At 38.6% G+C, this 20,101-nt stretch overlaps 1 protein-coding gene across 1 annotated transcript in view; it reads right to left on the bottom strand.

The window, feature by feature from the left end:
- Nucleotides 1–16,857, bottom strand: part of gna15.1 (guanine nucleotide binding protein (G protein), alpha 15 (Gq class), tandem duplicate 1) — a 33,771-nt gene extending 16,914 nt beyond the window's left edge. Inside the window, exons 1-6 of the mRNA XM_030133027.1 lie at nt 16,584–16,857; nt 16,122–16,294; nt 10,089–10,273; nt 9,218–9,372; nt 3,396–3,524; nt 2,264–2,393 (exon numbers count right to left, since the gene is read on the bottom strand). Coding sequence (XP_029988887.1) covers nt 2,264–2,393; nt 3,396–3,524; nt 9,218–9,372; nt 10,089–10,273; nt 16,122–16,272 — 750 coding nt within the window. The 5' untranslated portion in view covers nt 16,273–16,294; nt 16,584–16,857. The remainder of the gene's footprint in view (nt 1–2,263; nt 2,394–3,395; nt 3,525–9,217; nt 9,373–10,088; nt 10,274–16,121; nt 16,295–16,583) is intronic.
- Between the last annotated feature and the right edge of the window lie 3,244 nt (nt 16,858–20,101).

Raw genomic sequence — 20,101 nt, forward strand, 5'->3', positions numbered from 1 at the left:
CAATACATGTTTGGTTTCAAAACAATTGACGTAGTGTCTGCTGAGAAAAAACAACTAAATGTTCATTGTAAATTTTGCTTCCCCACCCTGTAAATTGTTAATATAATATTGTTAAAATTCCACTTATTTTTCTTACAGGAGTGATATTTTGCTTTTTTTAAATGGAATTATGCATTTTAAAACATTTCCATGTGGTCTACATAAACTGTAAATGCTCTTCATGGGTCTGAATTCTTCATTAATTCAACTCCACAGGTCCATCGTCAGCCCTATTTCTGAGTAATGACACCAGAAAGGTCGTTTTGAGCGCTGGCCCTTTAAATGCAAATCAGCCATTTTCAGGCCCCACCCTCTTAAGGTTGTTGGCTGTGCTGCTCTGTCCCCTTCAACCAACAACTGAACATTTTATGTAATTGGCTCGAAGTTTGGACATATTTTCAGTATGGACTACGACCGCTGCTGCTGACAAACAATTATGGCATACTCAGAGAAATGTTCATCAGAAGTCTAGACCTTATACAGGGAATGCTGAATGCACTCGTCACACCAAAGGAGATTTCAAAAATAGTTGGAGTGTCCATAAAGACTGTTTATAATGGAAAGAAGAGAATGACTATGAGCAAAACTATTACGACAAAGTCTGGAAGATACTATTAAAGAAGAATGGGAGAAGTTGTCACCCGAATATTTGAGGAACACTTGCACAAGTTTCAGGAAGCGTGTGAAGGCAGTTATTGAGAAAGAAGGAGGACACATAGAATAAAAACATTTTCTATTCTGTAAATTTTCTTGTGGCAAATAAATTTTCATGACTTTCAATAAACTAATTGGTCATACATTGTCTTTCAATCCCTGCCTCAAAGTATTGTAAATTTTGCTTCCCCACCCTGTATGTGCTAATGTCATGACGTAACTAGTTATAGACATAACAAATTACGCAGGATTTGAAACAGGTTGTAGATTCTTTTGCCAAAATGAATCTAAGGATAGCTTTGCAGCACCTTGAGAGTTCAAATTTAAACTTTATGAACTCTTCAGGTCCCTAAATAAACAAATAAATGTACCAAAGACTAATAAAAGTGGGTTTAGCAAAATATGACCCCTTTAAGACTTCAGGCCTATGGTTGCTCAGATTATTCACATTTTCTGTGACAGGATAGTTAATATATGTAACATTTTCATCATGTAATTTTACCACTTTCACACTAAAACAAAGAGAACCATTTGGATTTGTCAGTATTTACAGGTTATTACGTTCTTTTTTTATTGGCCCGACCCATTTTAGAATATATTGCTCTGTATGTGGAACCTGAACTAAAATATTTAACACCTTTGATTGTTATTATCTTCAGTGTCATTTTTGCACTTTGGAAATTCATCCCACAGGCCAGACTGGACCCTTTGGCAGGCTGGTTTTGGCCCGCGAGCCATATGTTTGAAATCCCTGAAATAACCTATTAAGGCGCATGTCCTTGGTCACCATCATTCACCATCACTGGAAATATACCAAGTGAATGTTTAGACTAAAAAATGACGTGGTGCAAAACGTTATGAGGAAAGCAATCAATCAATCAATCAAATTTGATTCATATAGTGCCACATCGTAATAAGTTCTCTTAGAGCTGGTCTAAACCAGACTCTTAAGTCAACCCTAACTCATACAGACCCAGTGCTACTTGTGTGGCAGTTCCAAAATTAATTTTTCTCTCTATTTAACCTTTAAGTCATTTATCTCCATTTATTACAATATTATCCTCTGTGTTTAGTGTTCTTTCAGTGTAAATTAGGTGTTTTCCTACATTTAATCCACTGATCATGTTGATGTTCATTAAAATTCAGAGTTAATTCAAAGGTTATTATATCAGAAACAGAGAAAACTGAAGAAAAAGTGACATTTTCAACAAATATATCAATAACTGAACAAAAAACTAATTGATCATTGATCTAACGCCATGGGTTTTACTGTTGAATCAACAATGTTGTAGAAGATGACGGTGTTTCCACAGTAACTATGAAGCCTCTGAACGTCCAAATGGGTCATATCTGATGACCATGAAAAGACGACAAACTGTATTTTACACCAAGTATTTACACGTATTGATAGGATTAGTGGATCAACAGATAGTAAACATTTTTGATCAGGAGATGGTTTGGTCATCAGTGGATGTTTGGGTCTTTATGGGTTAAGAGAGGGAGCCGACACTTTAGCTGGGGAAAGAAAGAAAGACAGAAAGAAAGAAAGAAAGTCAAAGACAGATCTTACGATGGTCTCTCTCTCCTCCAGGACTTGGTCGTACTCGCTGAGTGACGCCAGGAAGATAAGAGAGGTGACATTTTCAAAACAGTGAATCCATTTCCGACGCTCTGACTTCTGACCGCCGACGTCCACGATCCTGTTATGAACCAGAGCAGAAGAACAACAACAAGTAAATAAGAAAGAATAATTAGGAAAATCTCACATGTGCAGTATTTATGTTGTGTAACAGCACTAGGACAAGGACACTTCGGAGTTAAACCTGAATGTCAGCATGGCCGAACACTCAAAGACCACCACCACCTACATGAGGGTCTCACAGAGCTGCTAATGGGCCCAAGACCCCCCACTGGGCTGGAGAAAAAAGCAGTACAACTGGTACTGGCATGATTTGTCTTCACACAGCTGACTCATCTTCCCCTTTTTCCAATTGAAGACTTTTTTTGCTTAATTCAAGATTGTATTGTTTAATTCAAGCAAAAAAATCTGCCAATGGAACAAGTGAAAATTATCTCTGGTAAGATTTCTTGAAATAAGATTTTCAAGATCTATTGTCTAAAAATCAGTTCTTATATCTCACTGAAAAGTTACTCTTTAGGTGATTATGTCTTATTTTAAGTGTGATGAGATATTTGGACAAGAAATGAGAAAAATATACTTGGTAAGATTTAGATTTTTGCAGTGAACGTGATGTAACTCATTAGAAGAACCATAATCAAAAAGGCAGAGGTGGGAAGTAATGAAGCACAAGTACTTTGTTAATTTACTTAAGTAGATTTTTTAGGTATCTGTACTTTACTTGAGTATTTATTTTTCTGGCAACAAGAGTTTTGTAGTGTTCATTTGGGAACACTACGCTCCTGTACCATTAAAGTGGGTCTTTGTTTGCCCTTTCTGGCCTCAAACACAAACGATCCCAACACATTTTCAATATAAAACAAACAGAGTGGCACCTCACTTCCCGTCAAAGGGCTTTGTACACAGGTAATCAGAAATGTGATCCTACTGCGTCCAAACAGGGATGAGACAACAAAGCCTCAGCGAGAGTCAATTGTATTTTTCTTTACAGGCAGGTGAATAGTTTTTGGTATTACATTCATGCGTGTGACAGCCCGGTAATCTGAGGAAAGGCAGTGGCCACCTTAGCGTGATGTTCTTGAGGGTAAAGGAGTAGTCGTGGATGCCTGTGGTAGGAAATCGAACTCGCAGCACATCCTGTTCTGTGGGGATGTAGTCTGGGGCGGAGATACGGTCCAGGTTACTCATGTAGCTGGAACAGACAGAAAAGAGACGGGAAAAGGTTTACAACACCTGCTAAAAAGGCTCTGACAAAACACAAGTAGAACACACCTGTGTTTAGATCCCATCCAAGAGCCGGTGGTGGAAAACAAACAGAAGCAACACAAGATGGAGCACAGATTACAGATTAGAAGAAGAAAAAAACACTGATTAAAAATGTTATTTAAATAATGCCACATCATAAAAAGACATAAAAAGTTAAACCAGACTCTTAAGTCAGTCTTAAAAAAATAAATACTCCAAATGTGTAGAAAGAAAGAAAGAAAGAAAGAAAGAAAGAAAGAAAGAAAGAAAGAAAGAAAGAAAGAAAGAAAGAAAGAAAGAAAGAAAGAAAGAAAGAAAGAAAGAAAGAAAGAAAGAAAGAAAGAAAGAAAGAAAGAAAGAAAGAAAGAAAGAAAGAAAGAAAGAAAGAAATTTGCACACTGCTTCTGTTTACATCCAATCCACCACCCAGTGGTGGAAAACAAACTGAAGCAACACAAGATGTAGAATAGATTATATAATAATAATAATAATAATAATAATAATAATAATAATAACAACAACAACAGGGTTCCCACTCTTTCTCTGAAATAATTTCCCAGGACATTTTCAGTGAAAAGTTATCACATCATACACTAATCCAGTGGTTCCCAACCTTTTTTGGCTCATGACCCCATTTTAACGTCACAAATTTCTGGCGACCCCAGACATTCAAAACAGAGACATTTTTCTCTTGGAGATGTCTTAGCGGGGCCAGGCAGGTGAAGAAATCTTTCCATTCTCTGTTCGGTCCAGTTTCGACTGTGCAGGTTGAAGTGTAGTAACATATGTGGTTACATGATCGAGTCAACCAAGATATACCCTCTCAGATGTCATATCCTGCATTTTATTTGAACTTGATTTTTATCAGGAAAAATGTGTGGTGTTTTAATTATAATGAAATATATACTGAATCATTAAAAAATATTTTTATAGTAATTTATTTCCTTTTTTTTTTTTTTTTTTATAATCAATTACTAGAAATTTCAGGGGACCCCATATGAATTCCATGTGACCCCACATGGGGTCCTGACCCCAAGGTTGAAAAACACTGCACTAATCCATTCCCCTGTCCCCCTCATTCTTTGGAAGTGTTCTTTTCTACAGTTGTAACTTGCATTTACCCAGATTACTCCTGTGTTTATTACTCAGACATTTGATGTGCAGTCTATGGCTATAATCTGTGAAAAATAACTCTGACAAATGTATCATAGAATAAAGCAAACACACCCACAGATTACAGTGTAGCACAGCGGCTCCCAAACTTTTTTGACTCATGACCCTATTTTAACATCACAAATTTCTGGCGACCCCAGACATTCAAAACAGAGACTTTGGGGTTTTATTTGCTAAAATTAATTTGTTTTTGATCATGCAATAGTTTGCTATACTATGTTGCAAATAAACGTTAATGTTAGACGACATTTAGTCTATATAATGTATATTATTATGGACGCAGGCAGAAAAGCCAGGTGTAGATTACTGCACAAAGTGAGAATTTTATTTTCCTTGGTCAGGATATGTACAGTCAGTCCAGCTGGGATTTACAAGGCTGACAATTAATACTGACCAAACAAGAACTCAAACTATGAATTATGAAAGAGCTGCAGCATCTGAAACTGACCACAATGAACATTTGAAAGATAAACAGTACTACAGTGCTTCAGTTTCAGCTTCAGACTTTGTCATGTCTTTTATGGATTGGGATTGTCTCTGTAAACTCACCATATATTTTTTATTAAGTTTTTTGGGTTTTTTCAATTACTAGAAATTTCAGGCGACCCCATTTGACTTCCAGGCGACCCCACGTGGGGTCCCGACCCCGAGGTTGATAAACACTGGCCTAGCACTTCATTAGCCTGAAACTGGAGTTACAATGTTCAACTGGGCAATTCCCAACTCAACTTTCTCTTCCCTTCTACTGTCTCTCCTGCAGTTCCTCTAAAAATATTTGTAAATTCTCAATAAATCACTGAAAACTGTTTCCTTTGTTTCATCTCAGTTTAGGCACATAAGGTCACAAGGCAGGGGGAGGATACATAATTTTCCAGGATAACTGAACCATTTCAAGGACATTTGACCTTTTTTTTAAATTTTCCTTATGTTTTCCAGGATGTGTGGGAACCATATAACAATCATCATTATCATCATCTCCTAAGACCCAGCTATGGGTTTTCTGTCCACATTTGTGGACAAGAGTTTCACAACTTTATACAAAAAAAAAAAAAAAAAAAAAAAAACTGTCCACCACAAAGGACATTCCATAAAAATTTTAAAAACTGCATCTGAAAAACTGTTGCATCATGATGTTTCCAATATAGGCACTTATTCATTAAAAAAACAAAAAAAGTTTGTACTTTGCTGACATTTCCTGGGTCTTAGGATGATAATAATAATAATAATAATCATAAAACAGTGTTTAAAAATAGATGGAGGGAGTGGAGTGAGTCCATATCAGCCTGTGTACAGATGATAGGGCTTTATGGCTGCTGTTGATACAAGCTGTCATTAGCTCATGTTGACTGGTCGTCTCTTATCGAACACACACCATGATGACTGAGCTGCTGGGCAAACACAGAAAAGAACAGCAATAGAAAGGAAAACAGAGGCAGGCTGAGCACAGGCTTTGTCCTCCATGCATCAGAGTGTGAGGCTCACACCTCCTCTACTGTACTGTGACGTCCTTCTGCTGCTCCAGTGGAAGACCCCCTCATGTCCACCTGTCTGAAGGTCACAGTGTGTTTCCTCTGTGCTTTCACTTACATCTACAGGTGGAGTTTATGTTTGTCTCATCAGACCACTAACAGCTTTCTTTCATGACCACCAGTTGTGGTTTCAGTGTGGCCCAGAAATACAAATACAGATGGGTTTCTAAGGTTTTAGCCCCCTCTGGTGGCCACTGCACAAAACAAAAAAAGTGGAGGAATTATTTGACTGAGTTGAAAAACATAATGAATAAAAACCTTTAAACATATCATTCAACCTTTATATATAATATTTTCATGTTATTTTGTATGTCATATAAAGTAGTTTTAGTACAAACCTATGTGTACTCTCATCGCAAAAACAACAACTTATATCCTTAAATTATTATATATGGTTTTTATATATTTGACAAAGGTACTAAAAATGTTTAAATATGAAAAAACAAACAGTGTACTGCACAGTACAGTTATACATATTTATAAACCCTGTAATGTAGTTATCATCAGATTTATAGGCTTCTTTGGGGGTTTTGTTTACTCCTCATGTGGGCTCTTGTAATAATATATTAATATTTACACTGGTATGAAAAATTAGAAATGCTGAAAAATATGCTACAAAATAAATAAATTATGAAATACTTTGCTGCTTCTTTCTATATCATAACATATTACACAAAACAGTCTAATTCTGCTTAAAAAGGGGTCTGAAGTGAAAAATTGAGACCAATAATTATCTAATATTAACATTATGTAGCTTCAACTTTTGAGTTTAAAAAAAAAAAATCTTGCAGTAAAAGGCACACAAGCTTGAACCTCTTGATTATTGTTGGCACTGCGTTTCTCTGTGGGTTTTGGTACAAAGGTCAGTTGTGTGGCATACACAAACAATACAACGATATATCACCACATGTTTACAGTGTCATACATAACCCAGCATCAGCACTTTACCACGATATGTGAAGAGTTACAAAGCCTTTATTTACCGTACTGATGTTAAACATCTGGAACTTAAATACAGTTCCCCAAAATTACAAAAAAAATCATTATTTCTGATTTATGGCCAAGTTGATTTAACTTGCTCAAAAACCCTTTTCTGAGTTTTCTGAACCCATTCCAAGACAAAGGAGATGAAAAGAATGTTTTTGTGGCTTTCACAGTGACACTGGTTGGTTTGGATGTTTTGGTTTGGGTTTGTCTGAAGTACTTAAAAAGAGTCCAAGTATTTCTTAGAGTAGACGGCGGTCGGCACTCCACCAGATTAGAAACACATGACGACTACCTGAGTGATTTTCTCCCATAGATGGAGGCAACAGTGAAACACATTTTAGAAACCTAAAAAAGGGTACTAGTATAAATATATGCTGGATTCTACTTTTCTTCACACAGGTTAGTTTGGCTGTAGAATGAAAGCATCACTTCGTATCCAGACCTAACGCCTCTGGAAATTTGATTCTTGAAATAGAATAAATGCAAATGGTATAATATATGAGTGACTTATTATCCTCAATAGTGAATATAAGCATAAGACCTGTTACAAACCTGTGTGTGTGTGTGTGTGTGTGTGTCAGACATACAAATAAATTGTTTAATATATAAGTCAGTTCATACAGAATTGCTGATAATTTAACTCTATCTATAGTTCACAATTTATTTTCTGCAATTTATATCTAGAAATTTACATGATTATTCTATTATTAAATAACTAGAGTGGTAGCAGCTAACTTTTGCTAATTTGCATAAGACGACTGACTGTTTAGGGCTTTTTTTTAATAATTAGCTAACCTATGTAATAACCATTAACCATTTTAAACTCAATATCATAAAACCTTTTAAACCATAAATGACAGTACATCAATTTAAAGTAATTTCATTCTACTATTCTACAACTAGCGTGTTGACCTGTGATGAACCACAGGTTCTAGATCCTGGACTTCATCATTGTCAATACTGAGGGTGGGATGTAAAAAGGGGGGGTGTTCTTAAAATCTATATCCTGTCCCTGAAGGGCAGTATCCCAGTCCCCCAGCATGGATATTTGTTGTGTATTCCTGCATGCTGCATATGTCCAGCTGTCACCACCAAAGTGTTCACGTGATTCTGGGCATAGCAACGTGATGGTAAAGCTACTGTATTCCAAAACTACTAATATCTCCCAAAATATTGGTCCTATTACCTCATCAATTTTTCTAGTCTCTTCCTTGACCAAAAACACATAAGTATGACAAACTGCAGCAGTCAGCTCTGTACGGATTCTGTGTGATGTCCAAGACACACACACACACACACACACACACACACACACAAACAGAGTCCACTCCAGTTTTGTAATATAATAAACCCAATTATTTAACATAGCTGGAAGTGTGTTGTGTATATACCTTTCCAGAGGTTTCCAGTCCATGTCAGTCAGTAACATAAAATACCTGATGGAGGCAGCAGCAGATGAGCAGCCCCTGTGTTAAAAGTACTGTTGTATCGATGTCTATTAGTAGTGAAGACTAAGATAGATGCATAGATACTGACACTTTTTAGCTGGGCCTCTTTTTTAAATGCTGCTTTTCCAAAGTTTAACTGTTTAAATTGTAGTACTGTTAAAATACTTTAAAGTTTTAACAGCAAAACATTACCCTGGACATCATAGATCTTAGGGCAAACCATGAGCCTACTCATCACAACTGAAACGATGATATTTGATACAATACAGTGTGATAATGTGTTGCTATATGCTATTGTATGATGTGACATGTGATATGAAATAGGCTTTGTCAGCAGAAACCTCAACGATACCTTAGATTGTGCTCAGATAAAGCCAAACCAGCTGACTGAAGCTGAAACAGTGTGTCATCGTGTGTTTTCCTCTGCTTCTCTGCCTTACAGTACTGTAGTCCAGGACACAAACAGACAAACTAAAAGCCTCCAGTGAAACACAGCTACTCACTACTCTGTGGAGTCCAGGAGCTGGTACTCGCAGCGGCGGCCGTAGCAGACCCGGATGCCTGAGTCTGCCCAGAGGCGGCGGATTGCGTCAACATAGCCTCGCTCCAGATGGGTAATATGGACTGTGTTTACATCCTGCAGCCACTTACCGTAGATCTGGAGGACAGACAGACAGACAGATGGAGTGAGTGTGAGGACACAGAGGAAGTATTAAACAGAACAATGGACCTGAGTTTTCAGTGTATATTCAACTAGAAAGTTATTTGCACATTTTTGCAAATTTTCTGTCTTGCTTAAAGATCTGGTTTGTGTGAGTTAATGAGCCCGTTAACATGCACACTAAAAATCTGATCATTGTCTGATTTCTGGAATTATCGGATTATTCAAGTGATCATGTAAACAGTATAATCTGATAGGTTTTAGCAGATAACAGCAGCAATCTGATTATGAGAAATCAGATTAGCGGGTCAGATTAGCATACCTGGATTTCTCCCCAATGCTCTGATGTCTTCCATGTACACGTTAATCTGATTCATTTAGTTCTTTTACATCTGCACGTGTAAACACTTAAAATAAAGTCAAACATGAGCAGAAGACAATGGGAAATTTGATTCTACCATCACTACGTACATACTCCGAAAGAAATCCACTAATGGAAGGGAGCATCTAAACCAGGGTTTTCAATTATCATGTTTCTCAAGTGCATGTAAATGCGTCAGATCTGATTATTACAATTATGTGATTACTCCCAGTTATTGGATTTTTATAGTCATGTGAACAGGCTCATTTCCAGCCAGTGTGTTGACAGCTGTGTAGGTTTATCATGTAGATGTGTGTGTAGTGTATATGTGTGTATATACATGCTGAAATACCTCATTCTCTGGGTTCGCGTAGGGGATTCTGAGTGTGTTCATGGCTCCCGTCATGGCCTTAATGGCAGTGAAGATGTTCTGGAAGATACATTTGGCAAAAGCTTTCCTCTCCTCCTCTGAGAAGCCCCGTCCATGAATGATCCTCATCTGTCTGATGAAAGTGGTTTTCCCGCTCTCCCCAGTTCCTGAAGGGAAAAAACAATGATAAAAACAAGGCCTACACTGTCAAGGGCCGACAACAAGGGTATATTCCCGAAATCTACCTAATCCTCTGCTATATAATGAAGCAAATAAATGAAACAATCTACAAAAAGATGCAAACTTAATTTTGGATGACTGATATGAACCAAATTTGAGCTGGATTGGCCTACTATATTTATTAATAATGTCCAAAAAAACAGATTTTTCAACAGAAGCGCCCCCATTTGGACAAGTGATAATATTCATGGAACACCCCAAATCAATAGGGTTCTTCCCTAGGGGTCACCTATGTTGGTGCTAAAGGGGGATAGTTATCACATTCACATGAAGGATATCCAACCTGAATAATGTCAGAAAATATATTAGATATTTGTTGGACGATCAATATGAACCAAGTTTGAGTTTGACTGGCCTACTATTTACTTAATAAGGTCCAAAAAAACAGATTTTTCAACAGAAGCTCCCCCAGCCATTTGGAAAAAACACACCACCTGGTGTCAAAATGTGACATCATGTAAAGTCAAAGTAGTGGCATGAAGAAAGAGAATTGTTAGACAATCGATACGAACTCAATTTGAGCTACATTGACCTGATAGTGGCAGAATAATGGTCAGAGAACCAGTTTTCACCACAAAACTCCACCTAGTGAATGAAAATGATACCATATGAACTCTGAATGGTAGACAGAGAATGGACTTTGTAAGACAATCAATATGAACCAAATTTTATCTCAGTCTATTATTGCTTGATTTGTGTCCAAAAAACTGATTTTCAACTACAGCGCCCCCATTTGGATGAGTTATAATACTCCTAGAGAAGCTGAAATCCATAGGGTTCTTCCAGTAGGGGTCCACTCTGTTGGTTATCAAGGAGAAGAAATCCAACCAAATCTGTCCTGCTTATCACGTTCACATGAAGCATATCTGGCGGCGGCAGCGTTCAGGGTAAAACCATTATATAATAAGTAGGAATGTAAATAATTAATCGACTATTGATTAATTGTCGATAATAATTTGCTCAATTAAATTATTAATTGTTGGTTAATTGCCCTTGTCCACCTGTCCACACCTGTCCGAAGGCTGTCGGTTTGTCCGCGCTGCGACGCCGCAGCTAAGATAGCTGGTCATTGAACCAGATCATAGCATTGGTGAGTTAGAATGTCTTTAGGGACATGGAGCCAAACACAGACCATATGCACAGATGTCTGTTTGTGGGACCGGTACACCCCCCTAAATACCGCACAAATGTGTTTTCTCTGGAGGTTGGACTAGTCCACGGTCAGTGAGACAGAAGTTGAAACATCCTCCAGGCTCCTGATTCGGACCACAGGTATGTCCCACATTATGTCCTGCTGTCACCCCGGTGGACACGGGAAAAAGCAGGGGCGCAAATTAAACTTGGCAAAACTTCAGGAGGTAGAGAAAAGATAAATAGGTGGAAAGTTTCACTTCGACTTCTGCGGGGGCACAGACTGCCCGCCCCATTCCCCTATAGTATTATACGCAGGACGGAAGGTGACACCCCACCCCCACCCCACCCGACGAAACGTGCACACACCCCCACCCGCCCAACGATGAAACGCACTCATGTGCACCCCCCCATTACACACCACCACACCAACAGATGAATTCCACAGGAAACACTGACTGTATCCAATGGTTCAATAAATCAATCATTAAGGAATATGACATGGTTTTATTCATGAAGTACAGAAACAATATTTAGCTCTTATTCTTATAGACTGTATTGAAAGAGAAATTCAGGTTCTCAGGAAAATCGCCGCTTATCAATTAATCATTAATAAGGTCAACCAACTAATGATTAATGGATTAATTGATAATTTGCATCCCTAATAATAAGTCATTTACAAAAATAATCATTGTATTGGATCATGCTGGTGGTTGGAGACCTGCGTTCCCTGGTGGGTTACAGGGTCTGTCAGTGTGAATGTGTTAGTCTCACACCCCAAGAGGCCGAACAGAGAAGAAAAAGGTGATTTAAAAATAGTAAATGCATATAAACACAGCGGCTCAAGTACATCCTCTGAAAAGCTTCACACAGGAAACTCATCTGACCCAGCTTTATTTCCCGTTCTTACAGTAGTTTTGCACAGTTTGTCCACAAAGTCTCTTTACAATTTAAAAAAAAATATTACAAAAGCATTTGATGAGATACAGTATGTTAATCAGATTTGTTGTATGTACTCAGTAGTTATCAGAGTTTTTAAATCACATTGTGGGATCATATACAATCCAATCATTGGTCCATTTTTCTTCAGCAACAGATCAATTACTGCAAATGTTGACCTGGATCTTCTGACTGAATATGTTGTCACCACAACTGGATGACCTTCAACCAGCCATCATTTTCCAGGTCGATGGTGCACCACCACATTGGGGACTGGATGTTGGTGGGCTCCTAAACCAAACATTTCCAGACCAGTGGATTGGAAGGGATGGTCCAATGCCCTGGACACCTCATTCACCAGATATCACTGCCCTGGATTCCTGTCTATGGGGTTATGTTAAAAATATCATGTATCGTACAAAGATACTCAAGATCAACGACCTCAAGCAAAACATCACTGATGTCACTGGTGCCATTAATGAGGCTATGATACAGCCAACATGGAAACAAATCCAGCAGAAAATAGAATATAACATTTTACAAAAAGCAAAACAGAACAGAGCTAAAAATAGGATAAAAATAAAAAAAAACAGACATAGAATATGAATAGACACAATATTATCAAGTGGTGCTAGGCACAACAAACCCCGCCCCTTGCATGTATTGTAGCTTATTTTGGCATCGATCCAGCTGATGTCATCATGTCTATACATGTGCTGCTGTCACCATATCAATTGCCTCTATATATGTGCCAAGTTTGAAGTAAATTGAAACAAAATTGATGTTTTTATAGACATTTGAAATTTCGCCCATTATCAGTAAATGGTAGAAGGAAAAAGATTTTAAAAATTCATTAAAAATGTGAACTTTGACCTACTTTTCCCAAAATGTAATGAGATCTATTCTGGGTCACTGGCAATCTATAAATCCAATTTGGTATGAATTCAACCAATAGTTTTGCTGTGAGAGTGTTAACAAACAAACAAACTGAACTAAAAACAATACTCCTTGTCTCACCTTTGGGGGGGGGGGGGGGGGTAATAATATTAATGGTATGTAACAATATTAATAGTATTGTGTATTGTAACAGCAGTGTATATCTATGAAATTGTGTGGAAGATGGTGAATGTGCTGGGCTTCATCAGAATGCAGAACATTAAAAGACAACAAGGCAACACAGGTTACTATTAGAGGTCAACTAATACTGGATTTAAAGCACTGATCTATTAACAAAAGTCTAAAGCTGATTGCTACCTGTCTGGCCAATATCAGCCCTTCCTGAAACAGAATTTCACACTGGAAAGTAACCATTGTTTATCAGAACCTGGATAACTACTTTGACCTACTGTTCCCAAAATGTAATCTCCTCTTTTCTGGGTCACTGGCAATCTATACACCCAATTTGGTATGAATTCAACCAATAGGTTTGCTGCTAGAGTGTTAACGAACAAATAAACAAACAAACAAACTGAACCAAAAACAATACCCCTTGCCTCAAATCTCAGTGTGTTGTCACATTAAAATCAGTGCAAAATGATTCCAACAAATTATTCCAACTCTCTCCTTTCTATCCAAATCCGAATACTATAAATACACATAAAAGATGATATGAAGTTGTCTGACACTACTGTGGAACAGACAGAAAGTAGCTATGAAAAATTCTTAACAGTGATCAGTAATTAGAGTTGTCAATCACATATTTAACCCCCTACCTGCCTGAAAACACCTGTCAGGGCTACAGCATGGGGTGTAAAGTAAAACCAGCAAAAAAAAAAAAAAGAAAGAAAAGAAACATAACATGCCCACACTTGAAAACACCCAGCCTTCAGTCCACGGCAAAGTTTTTGCACATACGGATGGATGTTGAACGGATGAGAATACTCTGCAGCGAGGGCAAAAACAACAAACATCACTCCTCTGTATGAATATCCTGTATTTAATGATAAGTTTTAGTCTTAAACTTCAAGGTACTGCTTTGGGTCGGATCAAAAGCCTTGATTTTGATTCTCTGATTACTTCATTCTAATGGTTTGATTTGCTGCCTGTTATGAAGACTCAATGTTAGATGTTATTAGAATCTGTGATATGATTCTATGTTCTTCCAGGCAAAGGTAAGAGAGGCTGCAGTGTGGCAGCACTTTAAACAAGGATATAATGTCTCCAAAGTTTCTGGAAACTAGAGAAACGGTAAGTCTAGTTAGTACAGTGTGGGAGATGACCTGGTAGAGCTCATATACACTGAGTCCTTTCCTTCAGGTCATCCCCCGCCTTTCCTCAGGCTCTGTGTTATCACTCCCATATAAAGTGAAAATACAAAAAAAAAAAAAAAAAAAAATCTGTTTTTCCTTGATGAAAAACACACTCCTGTAACTTCCCAGCACTACTTTCACAGATCAGTAAACTACCCTCCCACCCCTGAAAGAAAATCCTGAATGAGTTTTACTGTCATTCCCGTTTGTGTACACAGACGTATTCTGTTTATGACAATTTGGGCAATAATTCTGTGTTATTGTTTACGGTCTCTCCATAATGTTGGATCCTGATAGAGAACAGGGTTTCCCCCAGGAAATTGTCATGTCTCATGTGAAGCAGCAGATGACCGTCAAAACAAAACCCATTCAATGCACGTCACTGATGTTAGTACATGTTGATTAAAGTGAAGTAAAGGCTTTAGTGGAGGCTGTGCTTGTTTTAGGTGAGGATGCCCTCCTAAAACACAGACAGAACTCTGTACACATACAGTTTGTATCCATTATCTATACACATGACACCTACTGCATCTATTGTCTGTCCGTCCGGGAAGAAAGATCCCACCTTTGTGGATTTTCTTTCCTATTAAGAGGACTTTTGTGGAATTTTTCATCACTTAAATCTAGTGTCTGAGGACAGAGGATGTTGTATTTTATACAGACTGTCAGTTTGAGGTGAATGTCTGTTTAATGATCAAACTGAACATAATCCATAAAACTCTGATTTCATGTTAATCTTATTGTACTGTTGTTTAACACAGCCCCCATCCAAAACACTCGCATATACACAAATGTATCCTGCTGTTTTTCTTCTTGCTCTGCTTATTTCTGGTTATTATTCTGTTTTATCTGCCCATTAAACTGTTCCATATGCAACCTACAAGATATGTCATATTAATATATAATAAGTAACAGAGGATTTATAAAAGACACTGGCTCTCTAGGCTAACGCTAACAGACTCAAAGCGCTGGTCTTTGTTTTCTAAGCTTTCATGGTTTGTAGCCTGGCAGAGGCAAAATGATACCTTATTTATTATCCGCATCAAAGCAGAGGCGCTGCTGCCAACCAGGTCTGCTGTAAAGTAGGCTTGTAGGTTTCTGGGCTGAGTGTCTTCAGTAGCCATGGGTTTCAGGTATAACCAGATACAAACCAAACTGGACCATTCTTTAAATACTCGCATGGTGACAACATACTTTACATAGTTTTCCAACAGGCTGCTGGCAGAAGGCTACCAAACAGGCCAAGCAGTTCTCAACAGTTTGCAGTGTGTTCCTTTCTGGATACCAAACAGATGTGAATCACCTTCATTCAACTCATGAGTTACAGTCATTTTATTGTGCTCTTGAACAAAACTGAACATGATATAGAAATAAACACAAAGATGTGTGTGTGTGTGTGTGTGTGTGTGTGTGTGTGTGTGTGTGTGTGTGTGTGTGTGTGTGTGTTGCCACTGACCCAGGAGCAGGATTTTAATCTCTCGTCTCTCCTTCTTCTTCTGCTGTTTGAGGATCCTCTGGATCTCTTTGTCCACAGCTATGGTCCTCTTCTCCTCCTCGGACAGACAGCACACACAGGTGCGGCGGCACCAGCGCCAGCAGCTCGCCATGACGCAGAGCGCACAGCCCCGACTGTGAACGAATAATGAGCCAGAATGAGCCGATAAGGCGGGACAACACCTATCCAAGACCCCCGGGGGCTCTGGGATGAACATTATTTGTAATTTACAGGATTTACAGCTCCTGCCGGGGGTAAAACAAGAGCACTTTGTGGAAGTTACTGTAAACAACACAGTCACAGTAAAGTTTGACCCGGTCTAAACCTAACCCAGAATAATCTGTTCTAACCCACTGTATGTGACTACTTCCACCTCATCTGATTCCTCATGAGTCTGAAACGTAAAACAGCAGGGCTCCTTACCTCCGCTCAGTCTGTCACACTCCCACAAATCCAGCTCGTCCACAGTAGGATTTCTTTCCACGGTCCATTTGCGCCCTGGTCCGCCCTGGTCCGCCCCGGTCCGCCCCGCCACCTGCCGCACTAACAGCGGACGCGCACACCGCCACTGGCCTGGCGCACACACATGCACACTCAGACGCTCACGGGGACTTTCAGTAGTTTTTCAGTGCGCACTGAATGAGCCGCAGCTCAGGGAAAGTCCGCAGCGCCCACAGAGGAATGTGCAGCCTCTGTGGTCCTCTGACTGGAACTCTGCAACTGGAATGCGCTCAAGGCGAAAGACGGAAAGACGGAGGAAAAGAACCACAGCACAGCCGGAAGTCAGGACCATCTGTTTACACAATAAAAGCACAGCTGACACTGCCACCAGGGACACAGGTTTTCATGGCTGAGCCCAGTGGGCTCTGTGCACAGACCCACTGCCTCCTGAACTTCAGGTGACTCCTTTATTTCCTGTCTGTCATTATTGGACACAATAATGTCCAGGTGTGTCTGCTACTTGTTGTTGTGACCACTGATTAATTAGGCACACCTGGATTAATCAGTGCGTCCAATAATGACAGACAGGAAATAAAGGACCCACCTGAAGTTCAGGAAGTAGTGGGTCTGTGCATAGAGTCCATCTGAGTCAGACCAAGCACAGATGAAATCAAATTAACCCATGAGGACCAGTGTTACTTTTCTGACTGGTCCCAAATGATTTTTTTCCCCTCTCTATTTAACCTTCCTTAAGCGACTTATCACCATTTATTGTAATATTATCTTCTGTATTTTGTGTTTTTTCAGTGAAAATCAGGTATTTTCTGACATTTAATTCACTGATCATGTAGGTGTTCATAAAAGCTCAGAGTAGAGTTGATGGTTATTATACCATAAACAGAGAAAACTGAAGAAAAAGTCACTTTTTCAGTCAAATCTATCATTAACTGAACATAAACCAAGTGTGGCAGGCTCAGCTTACCATTAGACAAGGCAGGCAGCAGCTTGGGGCCCCCAAGCCAGCAGGGGCCCCCAGAGGACCAACAGATTTGACACAGACAGTCTAAAGAATAAGTTCACTACACAGTGGCAGTGAGGAGTTGCAATAACAACTGGCTGTCTCAAATTCTCTGAAGGGGCCCCCTGAAAAATTGTTTGGTAAATCATTCTTTAAAATTTAAATGACAATTAATCTATTAACACTGATATCTAGGGGCTAAAGTTAATAAACGCGTTGTTCCTGTTTCTAACTGCATGGGCATAGCAGTGTGATTGTAAGGCTATTGTATTCCAAAATTACTGATATCTCCCAAAATATTGGTCCTATCAACTTGCTGTTTTTGCTGGTCTCTTCCTTGACCAAAAATATTTAAGTATGTCAAACTGCAGTGGTCAGTTTTTTTTTCCAGATTTTGTGTGATGCCCGAAACACACACACACAAATACACACACAAACAAAGTCTACTTCCCTCTTATAATATAGATAATTACTATTATTATTATTATTATTATTATTATTATTATCATTGTTGTTGTTGTTGTTGTTGTTGTTATAAGAGGATTGTGTTTTAATTTGTAAAGGACAGTGCAGCAGTTTTTGCGTCGCCTTTACAGTCAGCTGTGATTCACTGTTTAAACTGGCCACTCCTCAGGTATATATTGTTCTAAAGTAAACATTATGGTCACACATTTTACAGTTGGGTCATGTGTGACATGAACGGGCATGACAGAATAAACAACGCTCTAACTGTAACCCAAACCCACTTTGTATGTGTGTGTTGCCAGCAAATGAAGTATAAAATCCTCTGTCTGTGGGTGAATGAGGTGGGACCTTACAACTCACCTTATCACAGTTTCACCACTGTATTCAGATCTATACATCTGTGTTGATATCAAGTTTTACTGAAAGAAGTCCCTGGCCTGTTGCTTGTCACAGGTAAGCTATGAAACAAACTATGGGTTAGTTAGTTTAGATATATTTAGCTAAATATCTTCTCAAAAGTTACTTCAACTTTATCAATCAATCAATCTTTATTTATATAGCACTTTTCATACATTAAGGATGTAGCACAAAGTGCTTTACATATAAGTTTACATATAAGCTTAAAAATCAGTACCTCCCCTTATTCTCTGGGACCACACTCAACTATCGCCTAAAGACTGCCAAACCTAATGTCTAAGTATTACAATACTGGTCCAGAATTATGACAGAATGGCCAGTTTACAGTAGAAAACCATCCAGAATCATAAAGGGAAACCCCTAGCATGATGTACAATGACAGAATTCTGTGCCATCTTTGGATGTTGTAACAGAAAAAAAAACAAAACCAAGAAACAGGGCATGGCATTTCACAAGTATATGACTTGAAAATGTGACTATTTCAATATAAATAACTGAATCTTGTTTGGAATTTGATCCTTTAACTTCAGTTATTATTAAATTACATGGGTTTTTTTGGCTAAATTCTAATTTCCAAAATTTAAAATACATCTATATCATTTAGCTGTCATAAATTTGTGAAAAATGTTCCAGAGGAGCATGGACCTGTATGACCTCAAGTATTGACTGGTCACAACATCTGGCTCTGGATGAAAGAGGGGGTCAGTTCTCTCTGTTGACTGCAAAAACTACTTGTGAAAAAAAGTTTGTAAAAAGTTCCAGGATGTCTTAGCATTCACTGTAGTATACAGTATGTCAGCTCTGGGTTCTATTACTCTACAATGGTGTCTTATAGCATTGGCGTTCCCAAACACTGGGGAAGGACCCAGAATGGGTTATTGAACTGTTTTCAGTGGTCGACAACTGGAACTGTAAAAGACCTAACAATAACATGATATGTAAATTCATCTTCTTCATGTGCTACAATTGTATCTGAAAGAGTTATTCAATGTCTACATGTATGAAACACAGAGGAGAGGTAAGACAAACATGACAAAACACATACAACAAGACAAAAGTGACGTAAAAGATGAGATTAGATGTAAAACACTTGAGAACCATTGTTACAGTCCAGGGTCAGAATACTGTTTCTGTCAATGATCATCCATCCATCCATCCATCCATCCATCAGTCATTCATTTATTTCCATGTGTGCTGGAGCCTTTCCCAGCTATCAGCAGGTGAAGGCGGTTTACACCCTGGTTGTGTCACCTGTTCGCCACAGCGCTGACGCATACAGATGAACAACCACTCATATGGGTGTCTTTGACCAGTTAACCTGTTACAGTGCATGTCTTTGGATTGTGGGGGAAGTCACAGAACATGAAACCTCTACACAGAAAGGCCCACAGTGGCTCATCCTGGAAATGAATCCAGGACCTTGTCGCTGTGAGGTGATAGTGCTAACCACTACACCACCGCGCTGCCCTGTCAATCAAAATCACTCATAAAATAAAATCTTGACTGTGAAAGATATATTTCAGTGGCAATTTGTACTTTAAAGGAAAGAAAACCATGTACATTTCTTGGTTTGGCTTGTGTGTGAGTCTAAACTGAACTC

The sequence above is a fragment of the Sphaeramia orbicularis genome, chromosome 4 (genome assembly GCF_902148855.1).
Source record: "Sphaeramia orbicularis chromosome 4, fSphaOr1.1, whole genome shotgun sequence".
NCBI lineage: Eukaryota > Metazoa > Chordata > Actinopteri > Kurtiformes > Apogonidae > Sphaeramia > Sphaeramia orbicularis.